Here is a 20,713-nt window from a genome sequence, read left to right as displayed (position 1 = left end):
TGAGGGCTGGGACGCCGGGTGTGGGGCGCACATCCCGGGACGCTGCAGGGTTGAGCAGCACCAACAGAAACAGAGTTAAAGTGGCCAGAACATTAGTAGAGAACGGGCCGCAATCCTTCTGTTCCGTGACAGAGGCTGAAATTTGGCCGCTGCTGCTCTGACTCTCAGAAGAGGCACAGCAAACCGCCAGGGAAAGCCGCCAGAGAACAAAAGCCTGGAAATACCGGCTCAGAGAGTGCCCATCCCCATCCTCCCTCGCAGGGGACACGGAGACTCTACCCAAACAGGGTTGCCTGAGTATTGGCGCGGCAGGCCCCTCCCCCAGAACACAGAAGGCAGGCTGAAAAATCAAGAAGCCCACAACCCGGGCGCCTGGGTGGCGCAGTCATTGAGCGCCTGCCTTCGGCTTAGGGCGTGATCCCGGCGTTCCGGAAAGGAGTCCCTCATCGGGCTCCTCCGCTGGGAGCCTGCTTCTTCCTCTCCCACTCCCCTGCTTCTGTTCCCTCTCTCGCTGGTTGGCTGCCACATAAATAAATAAATAAAATCTTTAAAGAAGAAGCCCACATCCCTAAGATCCCTATAAAACAAGGGGCACGGCCTGGGACCCAGTCAATAATTTGGGCTCTGGAAACCCCGCAACCTCTCTTCATCAGAATGACAAGAAGGAGAAGCCCCCCCCAGCAAAGAAAAGACAGTGATTCTGTGGCCTCTGCCACAGAAATAATGGATATGGATGTAACCAAATTATCAGAAATGGAATTCAGAGTAACGATGGTCAAAATGATGAGTAGAATTGAAAAAACTATTAACGAAAAGGTTACTGAGAATATAGAATCCCTAAGGACAGAAATGAGAGCGAATCTGACAGAAATTAAAAATTCTATGAGCCAAATGCAGGCAAAACTAGAGGCTCTGACGGCCAGGGTCGCAGAAGCAGAGGAACGGGTTAGTGAATTGGAGGATGGGTTAATAGAGGAAAAAATGAAAATAGAAGATGGTCTTAAAAAAATCCACGCCCACGAATGTAGGTTACGGGAGATTACTGACTCAATGAAACGATCCAATGTTAGAATCATCGGCATCCCCGAGGGGGTGGAGAAAAACAGAGGTCTAGAAGAGATATTTGAACAAATTGTAGCTGAAAACTTCCCTAATCTAGCAAGGGAAACAAACATTCGTGTCCAAGAGGCAGAGAGGACCCCTCCCAAGCTCAACCACGACAAACCTACGCCACGTCACGTCATAGTGCAATTCGCAAATATTAGATGCAAGGATACAGTATTGAAAGCGGCCAGGGCAAAGAAATTTCTCACGTACCAAGGCAAAAGCATCAGAATTACGTCAGACCTGTCTACACAGACCTGGAATGAGAGAAAGGGTTGGGGGAGCATATTTAAAGCTCTTTCAGAGAAAAACATGCAGCCAAGGATCCTTTATCCAGCAAGGCTGTCATTCAGAATTGATGGAGAAATAAAGACATTTCAGAATCGCCAGTCACTAACCAATTTTGTAACCACGAAACCAGCCCTACAGGAGATATTACGGGGGGTTCTATAAAAGTAAAAAGGCCCCAAGAGTGATACAGAACAGAAAGTCACAGCCAATACAAACAAAGACTTTACTGGCAACATGGCAACATTAAAATCATATCTCTCAGTAATCAGTCTTAATGTAAATGGTTTGAACCATCCCATAAAACGCCACAGGGTTGCAGATTGGATAAAAAGAAATGACCCATCCATTTGCTGTCTACAAGAGACTCATTTCGAACCCAAAGATGCATTCAGACTGAGAGTAAGGGGATGGAGTACCATCTTTCACGCAAATGGACCTCAAAAGAAAGCTGGGGTAGCAATTCTCATATCAGATAAATTGGATTTTAAACTACAGACTATAGTTAGAGATGCAGAAGGGCACTATATTATTCTTAAGGGAAGTATTCAACAAGTGGATATGACAATTATAAATATATATGCCCCCAACAGGGGAGCAGCAAGATACACAAGCCAACTCTTAACCAGAATAAAGAGACATATAGATAAAAATACATTAATAGTAGGGGACCTCAACACTCCACTATCAGAAATAGACAGAACACCCTGGCAAAAACTAAGCAAAGAATCAAGGGCTTTGAATGCCATACTCGACGAGTTGGACCTCATAGATATATATAGAACACTACAGCCCAGGACCAAAGAATACTCATTCTATTCTAATGCCCATGGAACATTCTCAAGAATAGACCATGTTCTGGGACACAAACCAGGTCTCAACCGATACCAAAAGATTGAAATTATCCCCTGCATATTCTCAGACCACAACGCTCTGAAATTGGAACTCAACCACAAGGAAAAATTTGGAAGAAACTCAAACACTTGGAGACTAAGAACCATCCTGCTCAGGAATGACTCGATAAACCAGGAAATCAAAAATCAATTTAAACAATTTATGGAGACCAATGAGAATGAAAACACAACGGTCCAAAACCTATGGGATACTGCAAAGGCAGTCCTAAGGGGGAAATACATAGCCATCCAAGCCTCACTCAAAAGAATAGAAAAATCTAAAACGCAGTTTTTATATTCTCACCTCAAGAAGCTGGAACAGCAACAGAGGGACAGGCCTAATCCACTCACGAGGAAGCAGTTGACCAAGATGAGAGCAGAAATCAATGAATTAGAAACCAGAAGTACAGTAGAGCAAATCAACAGGACTAGAAGCTGGTTCTTTGAGAAAATCAATAAAATTGACAGACCACTGGCAAGACTTATCCAAAAGAAAAGAGAAAGGACCCAAATTAATAAAATTATGAATGCAAAAGAAGAGGTCACAACCAACACCAATGAAATTGGAAGGATAATTAGAACCTTTTATCAACAGCTTCATGCCAATAAATTAAGCAATCTGGAAGAGATGGAGCACCTCCTAGAAACCTATAAACTACCAAGACTGAAACATTAAGAAATTGATTTTTTAAACAGGCCAATTAATTATGAAGATATTGAGTCAGTGATAAACAACCTTCCAAATAACAAAACTACAGGCCCAGACGGTTTTTCTGGGGAATTCTACCAAACATTCAAAAAAGAAATAATACCTATTCTACTAAAGACATTTCAAAAAACAGAAAGAGAAGGAAAGCTACCAAACTCATTTTATGAGGCCAATATTACCTTGATCCCCAAACCAGGCAAAAACCCCATCAAGAAGGAAAGTTACAGACTGATTTCCCTAATGAATATGGACACCAAAATCCTCAACAAGATCCTGGCTAATAGAATCCAACAGTACATTAAAAGGATTATCCATCATGACCAAGTGGGATTCATCCCTGCGATGCAAGGGTGTTTCAACATTCGCAAATCAAACAATGTCATAGATTTTATCCAGAAAGAAAAATTCAAAATCCGTACGATTCTCTCAATTGATGCAGAAAAAGCATTTGACAACCTACAGCATTCTTTCCTTTTTAAAACCCTTCAGGTGCGCCTGGGTGGCACAGTGGTTAAGCGTCTGCCTTCGGCTCAGGGCGTGATCCCGGCGTTATGGGATCGAGCCCCACATCACGTTCCTCCGCTATGAGCCTGCTTCTTCCTCTCGCACTCCCCCTGCTTGTGTTCCCTCTCTCGCTGGCTGTCTCTATCTCTGTCAAATAAATGAATAAAATCTTTAAAAAAAACCCTTCAGAGTGTAGGCATAGAGGGTACATTCCTCAATCTCATAAAACCATATGAAAAGCCTATAGTACTGTGCAGGGATGAACTGTTTCCTGCCCACAATACGAAACCATGGAAGAACTCGGGGGGGGCGGGCAGGCCTCACTCCTGCCCTGTTGCTGGGGGCTGGCCAGCCAGGAGGAGTCCCTCTGCTGCGGGGTTCCAGAATTTAAATTTACATTGGTGTTAGAGGTTATTAAGGCATCTCTCTGGCATCGCATGGTCTGTGCACAAAAGGTAAAGGAACAGAACACTTGGTAGTTGACCATGAATTCACCCAGCCGTGTCTCTCACACTGTCCTCAGGAACATCATGTCAATCCCTGAGGCCCTGGAAACTCTCTGACGATAAAGGGACCAGAATGGAGTGCTTAAAAGCATAGCTGAGTCAGGCAGGCAAGGATGGGCCTCCAAACGGTCACTCAACAGTTATGAGACCTAGGCACTTCGAGTGTCCTCATCTATACAATGGGGATAACAGTACCTACCTCACAGAGTTAACATGCACATTACAGGTAAGCAGGTGTGTAAAGTTTCTTAGCACTCCGTAAGTGCACCGACATCACTGATTCTGCCTGAGAAATTACAATAATAATAATTAGAGTCATAGTGATGTCAGATTTGCTAAGGCTTATGGCTAGAAGAATGTGAAGGCTCCAGCCCCTTGGGCAAGTGTCTCTGAGCTCCCGCTGCACCAAGTGCAAAGTGGGGATTGAGATGCCTCTTCACCACTGGTAGTTGCTTGAAGGCACAGAGGAAGAGGGCTTGTGAATTACCAAGTGTCACAAAGACAAATGTGTTACTAATGGAGTAAATGCTCTTTATTCTTAATCAACTCCTAAGTCAGTCACGAGCAAGAAAAAGCAGTGGTCTTTTTCCATAGGCTCTAAGTACTTTTTAAACAATATAGCTATGTAAAGTATTCATGGTATTTAGGGGCGGCTGGGTGGTTCAGTCAGTTAAGCATCTGCCTTTGGCTCAGGTCATGATCCTGGGGTCCCGGAATGAGGCCCCATGTGGGGGAGTCTGCTTCTCCCTCTCCCTCTGCCCCTGCTTGTGCTCTCTCTTTCTCTCAAATAAATAAAATCTTTAAAAAAATACCAATGACATTTTTCAAAGAACTGAAATAAACACCCCTTAAATTTGTGTGGAAGCAGAAAAGGCCCCGTATTTTTCTCATTTTTTCTGATGGCTGAGTAATATTCCATTGTATCTATGGACCACATCCTCTTAATCCAGTCATCTGTTGAAGGGCATCTTGGCTCCTTATAATGTCACTACTAGAGTTGTTACCCACCAATAATCAAATCTCAGTGGAAGAACGTCAGCGTACTTGCCCCTCTGCACTTGATCCATAGAAAACATGAACAGGAAACAACGTGTAGATTTTATGGTGTTATTAGTAAAAAATAAAAACGTTTCTCAGTTACGAAGGGAATATGCACTTATTCCGCATCCACTGCTAACATGTCATAATGCATGTTTGTTTTAAACAGCAAAATTCAATAAGGAATATTAAAGCTCATGTTTCTGAAATTTGGAATGAAATATGTAAACTAACCAAATTATTTATTGGCAAAGAGTATTGAATGAACGAAAACTAAAACGTTAAACCTACAAGGAAAGACCTTAAAGGAATTAGGGTTTCAAAAACCAGTTGTGCAAGTTTAAGGATGTTTTATTTGTAATAGAAGTGTCAATATGATTTAAACTTGAGGATCATCTGAGGCATTTGAAAACCAGTTATTATATTTTGCTAAAATATGCTCCAGTCACTACAAGATTAACTCGTATATATGTCTCTGTGGGAGGCACTCACTGCACCCTAAAACTTAATCCATCATAGACCTTTTCCCAGAGTGTTACAGTTGTCTGTTTACTCCCTTGTCGCACAGAATAAGGACTATATCTTGTTTACCAGTGTATCTCCACTGTCTGGTACGTTATATAGCAAAGAGATGAAGTAGTACTCGATAAATGGTTTTGAGAGAAAGGGAGACAGGGCACAGGGCGAGATAAGGCACCTCCTCATTCGGAATGGAATGCAATATTTCCACTGAGTATGGTCAGAAAAATCTGCATTTAGGTTATCTGCCCTAGTCCTTTCCTTCATGATCTTTCCACAGTGCATTGGTCTTCATTGATCGGAATGGCACTGAAAGTGTAGATCGCTCTGGATACAATAGACATTTTTTAAACTTTTTTTAAATAATAATATTTTTTATTATATTCTGTGAGTCACCATACAGTACATTCCCAGTTTTTGATTTAAAGTTCCGTGAATCATTACTTGCATATAACACCCAGTGCACCATGCAATATGTGCCCTCCTTAATATCCATCACCAGCCTATCCCATTCCCACCCCCCTGAAGCCCTCGGTTTGTTTCCCAGAGTCCATAGTCTCACAGGGTTCATTCCCCCCTTCTGTTTAACCCCCCTTTCTTCTTCCCTTTCTTCTCCTACCGATCTTCCTACTTCTTATGCTCCATAAACGAGTGAAACCATATGATAATTGTCTTTCTCTGCTTGACTTATTTTGCTTAGCATTATCTCCTCCAGTCCCGTCCATATTGCAGCAAAAGTTGAGAAATCGTTCTTTTTGATAGCTGAGTAATATTCCATTGTATCTATGGACCACATCCTCTTAATCCAGTCATCTGTTGAAGGGCATCTTGGCTCCTTCCATGATTTAGCTATTGTGGACAATGCTGCTATGAACATTGGGGTGCATATGGCCCTTCTCCGCACTACGTCTGTATCTTTGGGGTAAATACCCAGTAGTACAATGTAAATTTCAGCATAATTTTTAAACATAAACATTTCCCTTAGCATATCTATGCCTGTTGATTGGCATGACAAGGCATGTAGGAGGGATCTGAGCTATCCCCCAATCATAGCACGTTTAGTCTCACTTCAAGTCTCCCCCCTCCCCCGCCATTGTCTCCTGGTGCTGTGTTTCAGTACAAATTCTTATGCTTAGTGATTTGCGGTACACTCTGCTAATCTCCAAAGAAGTCAGCTGGTGTAGTGGGAATAGTGCACTGGGCTAGGAGTCTGGAGTAACAACTTGTAGCTCTATGTTGACATAAATTTATCAAATCTGAGCTCTGTTTGTGGTGATTGCTAGATATACTTTTTTAAAGGTTTTATTTATTTATTTGTGAGAGAGAGTGCTCACGAGCGGGGCTGGTGTGAGGTTGGGGTGTGGGGGGCTGGGTTGTTAGGTTGGAGGGGTGGGGGGTAGGGACGGGCAGAGGGAGAGGGAGAAAAAGACTCCCCGTGGAGCAGGGAGCCTGACCAGACCTGAGGGGCTAGATCCCAGGACCTTGGGATCATGACCTCAGCCAAAGGCGGACGTTTAACCAACTGAGACACCCAGGCGCCCCATGCTAGATATGATTTTAAATTCAGGTATTGAAGTAGTGGTTCCTTAAGCCTGGAACGAACCCCTCCAGCACCTAAGTCACCTGTGCTTCTTCTGACATCTTGCGTTAATTCTACCAGAGTACTCCCTCCATTGTGTGGTCATTGCCAGTTTTGTCTCCCTCTTCACTAGACTGTGGGCTCCTTGAGAGAAGGGGTCATCTTCTTCACCACGATGTAACTCCTAGTGCCTGGCAGAGTGTCTGGCACAAGTGCACACTCAAATGTTTCCTGAATGAGTAATCTCTATTGTTTCTACTCGAATTGAGTGAGGATATTTAGCCATAATTGAATGCCTGAGTACTCACTCTCCAAATCCCTTATGCTGGGCTATAACGTGGTATGAAATGCCTCACCATTTAAACCAGGAAAGTATTTTTTTTTATTTTGCTATTGATAATCCAATTTCCTCAATCTGTAAAATGAAACTCTAAAGCCCCCTGTTAGTTTCAAATGTATTAATTGCCCACTCGCCGCCTCCCAACCCTGCCTCTGACCCACGCACCAATCCCACCATATATTCAAAGGAAAACCAGAACAGGGATGGCATTCCCAGTCGGAGCTTCTCTATCTGATGGGAAAGGGGCTGAGTTGGGCTGAAACTCACCCGTTCAGCCTTTCAGGAATCCTGCACAACCCCCCCTGGATGGACCCAATCGGGAAGCACAGATGGAAAATCTGGACTAGGTGTTTCTCTTCAGCTCCAGAGGTATGCACGACAAAAATTATGCCTGCTTCCATGCTCATTTTCTTTTTAAAATTTCTTCAGTTTTTTTTTTCTAGCTTTATTGAGATAGAGTTGACATATGATATTGTGTAAGTTTAAGATGTACCACGGGATAATGTGATACAGGCTTATGTCGTGAGATGTTTACCACAATAAGATTACTTAACACATCGTTCACTTCACATAATTATCCTTTTGTTATTGTCATGGTGGGAACATTAAAGCTCCACTCTCGTAGCAACTATCAGGTATACAACACAGTATAGTTAACTATAGTCATCATGTCGTACATTAGGCCCCCAGAACTTACTCATCTTGTAACCGGAAGATTTTACCCTTTGACCAACATCTTTCCATTTCTCCCACACCCCCCAGCCCCTCGTGCCCATTTTCTTTTAAATACTTAAATGGCATTCGATGAAATCCATTAAAAAATAAAGGCAAATTCTGCTTCCAGAGAGCCCCCCCCCTTTTTTTTTACCCTGCCGTGGTGTTTTGCCCAGCTTTTTGAGTTTTGTCTCACAGAGTATCTAAGCAGTAAGTGTGGGTAGTTGGACCCACACTCTGGATTTATTGCTCAAATGGCAGGGGAAGAGGATGTGATGGGTGCACTTCTCCCCTCTCAGTGTACTCTAATCCTTTAGTACATCCTTGAGAAGTTCAACACCCCCCCCCAAGTAAGTCCACAAATAGTCTTAAATTCATGACTTGTACACAGAGCAATAGGTATGATGTTTGCTAACACTGGTTCTGAAACAGGACTGAAAAGACTGCCTAATACAATTATGTGCTGACAAGACGTTTTAAAAAAATCAGGCAACAATAACAGATAAAAGTAACATGAAATGATTTATTGAGAAAATGACCACTCAGGTGAGTAGTATAACACAGCAATGCAAGGTAATCTTCAATATCAGATCATTGTTTTGTGTGTGTTAAAAATAAAAATAATTTTTATAAGTACTTCAACTAATTCCCCGGGTGACACAGAATAATAGCTGCGGTCCTGGTGATCTTTTAAAAGAATAGGTGTGTGCATGGGTGTGTGTGTGTGTGTGTGTGTGTGTACAGAATTTACCAACACAGATGGTAAGAGGGAATTTAGAAATGTTTAGATCTTGTAGTTTATCCTCAAACCTTGGGGAAGGGGCATGTTATTTTTTTCTCAGGGCACAAATTTAACAGTCAAGGTGGATGTTTGGACTGTATTGCATTAAAGGGCATCATCTCCTCAAGGGGACATTCCCTGCAGCCCAGGCCTGGGAGTCCCTGGGGAGGGAGCCAGGCTGTTGTTACTTGGCCTGGGTGGCAGAGGGGACATCCGCGACCAAGGCGTCCTCCTCCTCAGCGGCGCTGCTCTTCTTGGCCAAAGCAACCGAAGCGGGTGTTTCAGCAGGGCTCTTCCCGATCTTGCCTTCTCCTCCCACGATGTCCTGGCCCTGGGCACCAGGCGCCTGCTGTGGACGGCGGCGTGGGTTGTTGGGGCGGCGGGATCCATAGCGTGGCGGGGGCTTCTGCTGCGGACCGCTGGCGTCACGCCCGCTTTCCTTGTCTTCAGCTTCCAGCTTTTCAGGGATGCCCGCTGAGGGTCTTGGACCAGGGGCGGTGCCTCGGCCCCTAGGGCGACTCAGCAGGTAGCTGGGGCCTGGCCCTCGCCGCGGGGCGCCCTCGGGCCTTGAGGCTGGGGCGGACCCGGGCAGGTGGGCGGGCCGCGGGCCGCTGGTGGGAGCGAGGATCGAGGGGCGGCGGGACTCGGCAGAGGCCCTGCGGGAGGGCGGGAAGCGCCCCAGCCTTTGGTCTTGGGGGCCGCCGGGCAGGCGGCGCTTCTGGCCCTGGGCCTCGGTGAGGCCTTCGCCACTGGCTTCACCTTCGTCGACGTCCTCCTCAGCGCCCCTGGGACCTCGCGGGGGTGGTGCGCGGCGGCGGATATAGAAGCCCCTGCGGAAGCGGGGCCGGTCGGCAGCATAGCGGCTGCCCTGCACTGGGGCACCTGCTGGCCCGGTCACGTTAGCGGCCTCGGTGCCCCGCTCACCCTGCACCACGTCGAACTCGACTGTCTCGCCGTCGCCCACGCTGCGTTGGTATTTGTGAGGGTTGTTTCGGGTGATGGCCGTCTGGTGAACGAACACATCTTCCTGGGTATCATGTCTGCTGATGAAACCGTACCCATTCTTCACGTTAAACCACTTGACGGAACCTCGCACCCTCTTGGCGATGACCTTTTTGGGCACTTTTCCCTTGGCGCCTGCTGCCGCGGTGGTCTTGGGGGTCGCATCTCCGCTGAGGTTGCCTGCGACTGGGGCCCGGGGAGGATCTCCGCCACCCAAGGAAGCCAGGAGTTTCTGCGCGGCTTGAGGGGAGACTGAGGCGGTCACCTCCGTGACGGTGACCTCTCCCACCTCACTCATGAGGCTGTCCTTGCTCTCCTTTCACGGAGAACCTGAGGGGAATTTGGTCCTCGGTGATGGGGGGGAGGGGGGAGGGGCTCGGTCTGGAGGCAGGAGCCTCGCTCTGGAAGGAAGGGTCGTGGGTCAGGGCTAAGGACTCTCTGGCTTCCCTCTTGAGACTCCTGGAAAGGCCTGTGGCGTCTCCTGGGGCAACAGGACGCGGACCAAACAGTGGTTGCCGCGGTGACGTCTCAGTGGGGTCCTAGAGGCTGCTTGAGCTGGGGGGCGGGGCGGATGCGCTCTGCCTCCAGCTCCAGGCGCCACGTCACAGCATCTCTTGGTCGCTCATGGAGAGGGGGTGCATTTGAAGCTCTAGGAAGTGGTCTTCTTGAAGACTCTCTTGCTTGTTTGAGTGGGTGGGAAGAGAGAACCCACTTTCCATCTCTCTCTCTCTCTCTCTTCCTCTCTCTCTCTGTTGGAGATATCCCCAACCTTCTAAGGGCACTCTCTTAAATACTCTCACAAAACCCTGCTCTTCTTCCAACTGCTTGTGCGCTCTATACGTGGGTGAGGCATTTTGTGTAACTTGAGACAAAATGACAACCACATGAAATTAAGACCCAATCAAAGAAGCCCACTATGGGTTGTTTGTTTTATTTTGTTTTCCTGAGGAGGGACTGGGGAAGCCTGACAGGGCTAGAATGCTAGTACTGAGAGGACGCTAAACTAGTCCAGGTTTATCCAGGCTAGTGTTAGGGTTGTAGAGTAGTGAAGCTGAGTGGGAACACTTTTGTTAGCTGGGACATTCCGAAAACCTTGTTGAGCTCTGTGTTGTTGCCCACATAAAGCAAATGGTCAGGTGGAGTAAAATAGAACTGAGCGAATTTGCCTTGTATTTTAACTGCAGTTTCAGACTTCTCCCCCCCTCCCCCCCCCCCGGAATGGTTTATGACTCTGTGATCTTCATCCTAAATTGGGGTTCTGATTTAATTATATAGGAACGCTAAGAATTCAGCCTAACTACAGTGTTAATACTGTGGTAAGGTACAGCTAGCTCTACTGGCATATAACCTTTCAGAAATGATGATAGAGTACACTAAAATAGTAGATGGCAACTGGTCAGAAAACTCAGTTTTCTTTTTCTTTTTTTTTTTTTACTAATATTTATTTTGTTACATCAGTCACCATACAGTACATCCCCAGTTCTTGATGCAATGTTCCATGATTCATTACTTTTTCATTTTTAATAAGAAAAACGAAAATAAGCCAGGTTGGCCTACCACTTCAATGTTTACAGAAACCTCTCACATGTTGTGCATTTGATCCTTGCAACAACCCACTCTACAAGGAAGTGGGGCAGGTGTTGTTTTTACTTCGGTTTGACAGATGAGGGAATGGGGGCCCAGAGATAGCAAGTTGCTTGCTTCAGTTCACATGTTTAGTATGGAGTGAACCCCAAACTCTGATCTCACATAGATTTCATTCCAGGTCCAGGTCTTTTTCCACCACACCGCACCGGCCTTCGTGCACAGTTTTGTCACTTGTCCCATCTGATGTCAGAGAACAGGGACCTCTTTCAGAGAGGTCATACAACCCAGCGGAGAACCCAAGAAACGCCTCTTGCATGGATGATCTGCCTCCCCTGTGTTCAGGCTCCCAGGCCTGCCCCTCTTCAGGGGCAAAAATTGCCTTCATATCAACTAATCAGCAGCCCCTGTCCCCACATGCAGTAACCTTCTGCCTGCAGCCAACTCGAAAACAAACCCTACTGTAGACTCAGGAGCCATTTCTTCACCATGCTGGTGTAATACCAAATGGAAGAAGGGGTCCTCATTTTTATTTTAGTATTTTAAAAACACTTCTTGGGGCACCTGGATGGTTCATTCGGTTAAGTGTCTGCCCTCGGCTCAGGTCACGATCCCAGGACCCTGGGACCGAGCCCTGCATCAGGCTCCTTGCTCAGCAGGGAGCCTGCTTCTCCCTCTCCCTCTGCCTGCCACTCCCCCTGCTTGTGTGCTCTCTCTCTCCCAAATAAATGAATTTTTAAAAACGTAAAAATAATAAAAGAAAAAAAAAACTTCTTCAGGCCTCATATCTTGTGGTTTTTACAACAAGCATGAAAGAGAAGCAGGCTACTGTCGGTATCCTCACATGACTGTGAGTAGGTCAGGGCACCAGGGCCCAAAGCTTCTAACCGACCTAACCAAGGCCACCCGTGTAGTAAATGCAGAACCAGGATAATACCTTCAGGAATTCAGACCCTCTGGTTCCTAGTCCACTGTATGCTCCACAGTCCCAGGAGGCCAGTTCTATGATATTGTCAACAGTTATTTCTTTCAGGTCCTGAGAGCTCTTCTTGATGCTTCCCATATTTGCCATGCTCATTCCTATCTCTGTGCCCGTGTTCACTTTTTTCCTCATTCTCCTAGAAATACCTTCTCTCTTCTCCTCTGTCTGTATAAATCCTTTCTGCCCTCCGAGTCTCAGTTTTGCAGTCCCCTCCTGCTCCCTCTCCAAACGCACCGGTCAACCCCAATCTCTTTCATCTTGGAAACCTGGTTGCACTTATGGCCCAGTGATTAATGGCTACTCTACTTCTTCCCTAATGTGGAAGGCTTTCTGTCTCACCATTATTCCCAACTAGATTCTAAGCTCACTAACGCTCACTAAAGACTGAACACTTTAGGGGCACCTAGGTGGCTCAGTCGGTTGAGCATCCAGCACATGATTTCAGCTCAGGTCATGATCTCGGGGCCCTGAGATCGGGCTCCAGGTCTGGCTCTGTGTTCAGCGGGGAGCCTGCTTGGGATTCTCTCTCTCCCTCTCCCTCTGCCCTTCCTCTTGCTCTCTCTCAAATAAATAAATAAATCTTAAAAATGAAAGAGTGAACACATTGAGTTTCTTCTCTCAGTTTCCTCTCTGAGAACCATGGTGCCTGGAACAGTGCTGACTGTATAAAGGGCCACCACAAATGTGTGCTTGTGGGTTAAATATATGCCTTTTGCCCCCTCAAAGTGGCTACATCTGTGAATTTCTTACAGTCGCTAGCACGGCACCAGGCATGAAGATACCAATGAGATTCACTGAGTTGGACTGAATATGCCCTCTTGAATCTCTTGTTGTTGTTTGCATGATATACAGGAAAGTACTTTGGAGCCATCATGGAGCTCTATTAAACTTTCCTGGTCTATGTGTATTTCATGCAAGAAGAAAGGCTTTGTGAAAAACAAATTAATACGATATGAATTACTAATTCAAATTTGAGGTTTAATTTGCTGAGACCATCCCTTTATTTTCATTGAAATCATCAGATTCTGTCTATTTACTCGGCACTTCTCTCCATCCATCCTGTAAAGCATATCATTTAATTCCTATCATTAAAAAGCTGTCAACGAAATGGAGGTTAATTCAGGTTTCCGGTACACTGTCTGATCCATTATCATTTAAAAGGCGTATCATTTATTTTTTTAAGATTGATTGATTTTAAGACAGAGAGAGGGAGCGAATGTGTGGGTGGGGGGGAGGGAGAGAGAGAATCTCAAGCCGACTTGAGCTGAGTTCCAGAGCTGAGTGCGGAGCCTGATGCAGGGCTCAGTCTCAGGACCCTGAGCCGAAATCAAGAGTCGGATGCTTAGCCAACTGAGCCACCCAAGCACCCCTAAAAGGCTTATCATTTACAAATAAAATCTTTGTCTGCTGTTTTGGTCACAAAATGGTGCTGAACCTGAGTCAGCAAAGTCCATCCAGGCCCATTATAAAAGGTGATAGCATTATCTACTGTGAGGGGTAAACAAGCTGGCAGCCTACGGAGCGGAGGATAATGCTCCAGGCCCACCGTCTTACTGACTCACTGGCAATTCCTGTTCAAAAGGTAAATGGGCTAAATGGAAAAGAGAACCCTATCCATCCTACTCGTTCCAGAACCCTACCATCAACTCCAGTGTCTCCTGAGTGCTGTTAACTGTCCAAGACAACATAAAACTAACATAATACATGCAGAAATAAGAAAAGATAATCTAGAGTATGGCACTGAGAATGTCCACCCTTGCCCCACACCCTGCAATTGATACATCATAGAAACCAGGGTGACTCCAGAGATACCATGGATGTCAATAAGTGGTTGAAGATACGGGCAATGTTGCAATGTTCAGTGCACTCTCAGCTGAGGTTTTGGGAGCTAAAATCATTAGAAAGAGCCAGGAATCGTAAGTCAGAAGATCTGGGTTTGACTCCTGGAATGGCCAAATGTTGGCTGTTTAGCCTTGAACAGATCACCTCAATTCTCTGAGATATAGTCTTCTGGCATGTAAGGGGAAAATATGAATGCCTTCCTTATCCAGTTCACAGGGTTGTGGTGGCAATTACATAGAATACTTCATGTGAAAAAAAAATATGTGTAACCCAAAAGCTGTGAACATTTTGCCTTGAAATATTACATGTTTTAAAAAGAAAGTAAGTTGGTATCTCAATGTGGTTTTGATTTGAATTTCCCTGATGGCTAATGATTTTGAACATTTTTTGTGTGTGTCTGTTAGCCATTTGTATGTCTTCATTGGAAAAGTGTCTGTTCATATCTTCTGCCCATTTTTTGAATTGTTTATTTGTTTCTTGTGTGTTGAGTTTGAGAAGTCCTTTGTAGATCTTGGATACCAGTCTTTTATCTGTAGTGTCATTTGCAAATATATGGTCCCATTCCGAGGGCTGCCTCTTAGGTTTTTTTTTTGACTGTTTCCTTGGCTGTGCAGAAGCTTTTGATCTTGATGAAGTCCCAATAGTTCGTTTTCGCTTTTGTTTCCCTTGCTTTGGAGGCGTGTCTTGAAAGAAGTTGCTGTGGCCAGTGTTGAAGAGATTACTGCTTATGTTCTCCTCTAGGATTTTGATGGATTCCTGTCTCACATCGAGGTCTTTCATCCATTTTGAGTTTATCTTTGTGCATGGTGTAAGAGAATGGTCCAGTCTCATTCTTCTGCATGTGGCTATCCAATTTTCCGAACACCATTTATTGAAGATACTGCCTTTTTTTCCATTGGATATTTTTTCCTGCTCTTCCAAAGATTAGTTGACCATAGAGTTGAAGGCCCATATCTGGGCTCTCTAATCAATTCCATTGATTTATGTGCCTGTTTTTGTGCCAGTACCATGCTGTCTTGGTGATCACAGCTTTGTAATATAACTTGAAATCAGGCAACATGATGCTCCCAGGTTTGTTTTTCTTTTTCATCATTTCCTTGGCTATTTGGGGTCTTTTCTGCTTCTGTACAACTTTTAGGATAGTTTATTCCAGCACTTTGAAAAATGCCATTGGTATTTTGATTGGGATGACTTTGAAAGTATAGATTGCCCTGAGCACCATAGACATTTTAACAATGTTTATTCTTCTGATCTGAGCATGGGTTGTTTTTCCATCTCTTTCTGTTTTCAGTTCCTTTCATAAGTGTTCTGTAGTTTCTAGAGTATAGAACCTTTACCTCTTTGGTTAGGTTTATTCCTAGTTATCTTATGGTTTTTGGTGCTATGTAAATGGAATCAATTCCCTAATTCCTCTTTCTACTGTTACATTGTTAGCTTATAGGAAAGCAACTGATTTTTGTGCATTGGTTTTGTATCCTGCCACATCTTTGAATTTCTGTATGAGTTCTAGTATTTTGGGGGTAGAGTCTTTTGTGTTTTCCATATAACGTATCATGTCATCTGTGATGAGAAAGAGATCAAGGCATCATTTAAGTATCTGTTCAACACATCTAGTAAGAAGTGATCCAAACCTGCTGTATGATTATTGTAGAATAGCCATTAGTTCCATTAGCAGAAACAACACTGAGATCAATGTGTCTTTACTTTTTTATTGTTCTTTGTTTCAAATTTTTACTTAAATTCCAGTTAGTTAACATACAGTGTAATATTAGTTTCAGGAGGAGAATTTAGTGATTTATCACTTACATATAACACCTGGTACTCATCACAACAAATGCCCTCCTCAGTAGCCATCATCCATTTAGCCCATCCCCCATGCAACACCCCCCCCCCAGCAACCCTGAGTTCGTACTCTATAGTTAAGGGTCTCTTTTATTGTTTGCATATCCCTTTTGTTCCTTAAATTCCACATGAGCGAAATCATATGGTATTTGTCTTTCTCTGACTTATTTTTCTTAGCATAATACACGCTAGCTTCAGTAACATCATTGCAAATGGCAAGATTTCATTGTTCAACGATTCATTAGTTACATATAACACCCAGTCCTCATCACTGCACGTGCCCTCCTTAACACACATAACCCTCTTACCCAATCCCCTGAACGTTGTCCTTTCTGTATCCATCAGTTTGCTTCCTGGAGTCCAGATTTTTTCATGGCTTGTCTCCCTCTCTGAATTCTTCCCATTCAGTTTTCCATCACTTCCCTCTGCACTGTTCCTTATGTTACACATATGAGTGAAACCATATGATAATTGTCTTTCTCTGCTTGACTTATTCACTTAGTAGAATTCCCTCCAGTTCCATCCATGTCGATGTAAATGGTGGGTATTCATCCTTTCTGATGGCTAAGTAATATTCCACTCTGTGTGTGTGTGTGTGTGTGTGTGTGTGTGTGTACCACATCTTTTTATCCATTCTTCTGTTGAAGGGCATCGTGGCTCCTTCCACAGTTTGGCTATTGTGGACATTGTTGCAATGAACATTAGAGTGCACGTGCCCCTTCTTTTTGCTACATCTGTATCTTTGGGGTAAATTTGTAGTAGTGCAATTCCTGGATCACATGGTAGCTCTATATTTACCGTCCTGAGGAACCTCCATACTGTTTTCCAGAGTGGCTGTACCAGCTTGGATTTCCAACAACACTGTGAGGGTTCCTCCTTCTCCACCACCCCGCCAACACTTGTTGTATCCTATCTTGCTAATTTTGACCATTCTAACTGGTGGAAGGTGGTATCTCAATAGGGTTTTAATTTGTATTTCTGTACTGGCTAGTGATGTTGAACATTTTCTCATGTGTCTGTTAGCCATTTGTATGTCTTCTTTGGAGAATTGTCTGTTCATGAATATTGCCCATTTATTGACTGGGTTATTTGATTTTTGAGAGTTGATTTTGAGAAGTCCTTTATAGATCTTGGATATTGGCCCTTTATCTGTAATGTCATTTTCAAATATCTTCTCCCATTCTGTGCGTTGCCTCTTAGTTTTGTTGACTATTTCCTTTGCTCTGCGGGAGCTTTTTATCTTGATGATGTCCCAAAAGTTCAGTTTTGCTTTTGTTTCCCTTACCTTTAAAGACATGTCTTGAAAGAAGTCACTGTAGCCAATATGGAAGAGTTTATTGCCTATGATCTCCTTCTTGATTTGTCTTACATTGAGATCTTTCATCCGTTGTGAGTTTATCTTTGTGTATGCTGTAAGAGAATGGTCCAGCTTCATTCTTCTGCATGTAGCTGTCCAATTTTCCCTAGCACCATTTATTGAAGAAACTGTCTTTTTTCCATTGCATATTCCTTCTTGGTTTGTCAAAGATTAGTGGTCCGTAGAGTTGAGGGTCCATTTCTGGGTTTTGTATTCTGTTCCACTGATCTATGTGTCTGTTTTTGTGCCAATGCCATGCTGTCTTGATGATAATAGTTTTGTAATATAGTTTGAAGTCAGGCATCATGATGTCACCAGCTTTGGGTTTCTTCTTCAACACTCCTCTGGTGATTCGGGGTCTTTTCTGGTTCCATACAAATTTTAGGATTGCTTCTTCCAGCTCTGTGAAAAATGTCTATGGCGTTTTGAGAGGTATTGCATTGAATGTGTAGATTGCTTTGGACAGCATAGACATTTTAACAATGCTTACTCTGCCAATCCATGAGCATGGAATGTTTTTCCATCTCTTTCTGTCTTCCTCAATTTCTTTCATAAGTGTTCTGTAGTTTCTAGACTATAGATCCTTTACCACTTTGGTAAGGTTTATTCTTGGATATCTTATGGTGCTTGGTGCTATTGCAAATGGAATAGATTCCTTAATTTCTCTTTCTTCAGTCACATTGTTAATGTATAGAAATGCAACTGACTTCTGTGCAATGATTTTGTATCCTGCCACATTGCTGAACTTCTGTATGAGTTCTACTAATTTTGGGTGGAGTCTTTTGGGTTTTCCACAGAAAGTATCATGTCATCTGCCAAGAGAGAGAGAGTTTGACTTCTTTGCCAATCTGAATGTCTTTTATTTCTTTTTGTTTTCTGATTGCTGAGGCTAGGATATCTAGTACTATGTTGAACAGTAGTAGTAAGAGTGGGCATCCCTGTCGTGTTCCTGACATTAAGGAAAAAGCTCTCATTTTTTCCACATTGAGAATGATATTCGCTGTGGGCTTTTCATAGATGGCTTTTATGATATTGAGGTATGTTCCCTGTATCTCAATATATTGAATAACTTTAATCAGGAAAGGATGCTGTATTTTGTCAAATGCTTTATCTGCATCCATTGAGAGGATCATATGGTGCTTGTCTCTTCTTTTGTTAACATGATGTATCACATTTGTTTGATTTGTGAATGTTGAACCACCCTTGCATCCCAGCAATAAATCCCATCTGTTGGTGGTTAATAATCCTTTTAATGTACTGTTGGGTCCTATTGGCTAGGATCTTGTTGAGTATTTTCGCATCCATGTTAATCAGGGATATTGGTCTGTAATTCTTCCTTTTGATGGGGGTCTTCGTCTTGTTTGGGGATCAAGTAATGCTGTCTTCATAGAAGGAGTTTGGAAGTTTTCTTTCTATTTCTGTTTTTGAAACAGCTTCAGTAAATTAGTTATTTCTTCTGTAAATATTTGGTATAATTCCCCTGAGAAGCCATCTGGCCCTGGACCATTGTTTCTTGGGAGGTTTTTGATTACTTTTTCAATTTCCTTACTGGTTATTGGTCTGTTCAGATTGTCTTTTTCTTCCTGTTTCAGTCTTCGTAGTTTGTAAGTGTCCGGGAATGCATGCATTTCTTCCAGATTACTTAATGAGTTGGCATATAGTTGTTAGTACCTTTTAAAAATTTTTTTCGTGTGTCCATATCATTTATCTCTGCTCTAATCTTTATTATATTCTTTTTCTGCTCACTTTGGGCTTCATTTGCTCTTCCATTCTTTTTCCCTTAGGTGCGAGGTTAGGTTGTGTATTTGAGGTTGTTCTTGCTTCTTGAGGTAGTCTTGTATTGCTATATACTTCCCTCTTATGACCACTTTTGCTGAATCCCAAATTTTTTCTGTTGTTGTCATCTTTTTATTTTCATTTGTTTCTCTTTTAAAATTTTTTACTTAATTTCTTGGTTAACCCATTCATTATTTAGTAGAATTTTCTTTAATCTTCATGAATTTGTGTTCGTTCAGATATTTTCTTGTCGTTGGCCAAGTTTAATGGTGTTGTGGTTGGAAAATATGCATGGTGTGATCTCAGTATTTTTGTACTTGTTAAGGCCTGATTTGTGACCCTGTAAGTGATGTATTCTGGAGAATGTCCCATGTGCACTAGAAAAGATTTTGTATTCTGCTGCTTCTTGATGAATTTTTCTGACAATATCTGTTAAGTCCATCTGGTCCGGTGTGTCATTGAAAGCCATTGTTTCCTTGTTGATTTTCTGCTGAGAGGGTATGTCCATTGGTTTAAGTGGGGTGTTAAAGTACTCTACCTTAATTGTGTTATTATCATGAGTTCCTTCGTGTTTGTTATTAAGTGTTTTATATATTTGCATGCTCCAGGATGGGAGCATAAATATTTACATTGTGAAATCTTGTTGGATAGGCCCCCTTTTTGTGATGTATTGCTCTTGTCCATTTCTTCTTACAGGTTTTGGTTTATTTTATTTTATTTTTTTAAACACAAGTTGAGGTGTTTATTAGGCATAAAATTATATTTCCATTAATTAAATAACATAGGTAAAAGAAAAACTGTATATATAGTTCACTGAAAGGATGCCTATAGGCAATTAGTATATAGAATTACTATTACACTCATGACTTTTTGCCACTCCTAAATAGCAATTCTCCACGTTCAATGTCTATATGCACACTTTTTTTTTAATTAATAATATTTTTTATTATATTATGTTAGTCACCATACACCATACAGGTTTTGGTTTAAAATCTAGTTCTTCTGAGATAAGTATTCCAGCTTTCTTTTGATATTCATTACCATGATAAATTGTTATCAATCTTCACACTTTTAGTCTGTAGGTATCTTTAAATGTAGGTAGAGTTTCTTGTATGCAGCATATAGATGGGTCTTTTTTTTCTCTTTATTTATTTTTTATTATATTCAATTAGCCAGCATATAGTACATCATTAGTTTTTGATGTAGTGTTCAATTATTCATTAGTTGCATATAACACCCAGTGCTCATCTCTCATCACCACTTGTGCCCTCCTTAACACGCGTCACCCGGTTACCCCATCCCCCCACCCCCTCCCTTCTGTAACCATGAGAGGGTCTTTTTATTTAAACCCAT

General features: G+C 43.1%; 1 protein-coding gene across 1 annotated transcript; it reads right to left on the bottom strand.

Annotated features, from left to right (window-relative positions):
* Positions 1 to 9,159: 9,159 nt before the first annotated feature.
* LOC103680129 (Y-box-binding protein 3-like) lies at positions 9,160 to 10,275 on the bottom strand. Its single transcript, XM_040624832.1, has one exon. It carries the CDS (start codon positions 10,273 to 10,275, stop codon positions 9,160 to 9,162), a length of 1,116 nt encoding a protein of 371 aa, XP_040480766.1.
* Positions 10,276 to 20,713: the final 10,438 nt, after the last annotated feature.

The sequence above is a fragment of the Ursus maritimus genome, unplaced genomic scaffold (assembly GCF_017311325.1).
Source record: "Ursus maritimus isolate PB19 unplaced genomic scaffold, ASM1731132v1 scaffold_73, whole genome shotgun sequence".
Taxonomy (NCBI): domain Eukaryota; kingdom Metazoa; phylum Chordata; class Mammalia; order Carnivora; family Ursidae; genus Ursus; species Ursus maritimus.
Note: the sequence above shows the minus strand (reverse complement) of the source record. Positions and strands in the feature narration are given on the sequence as shown.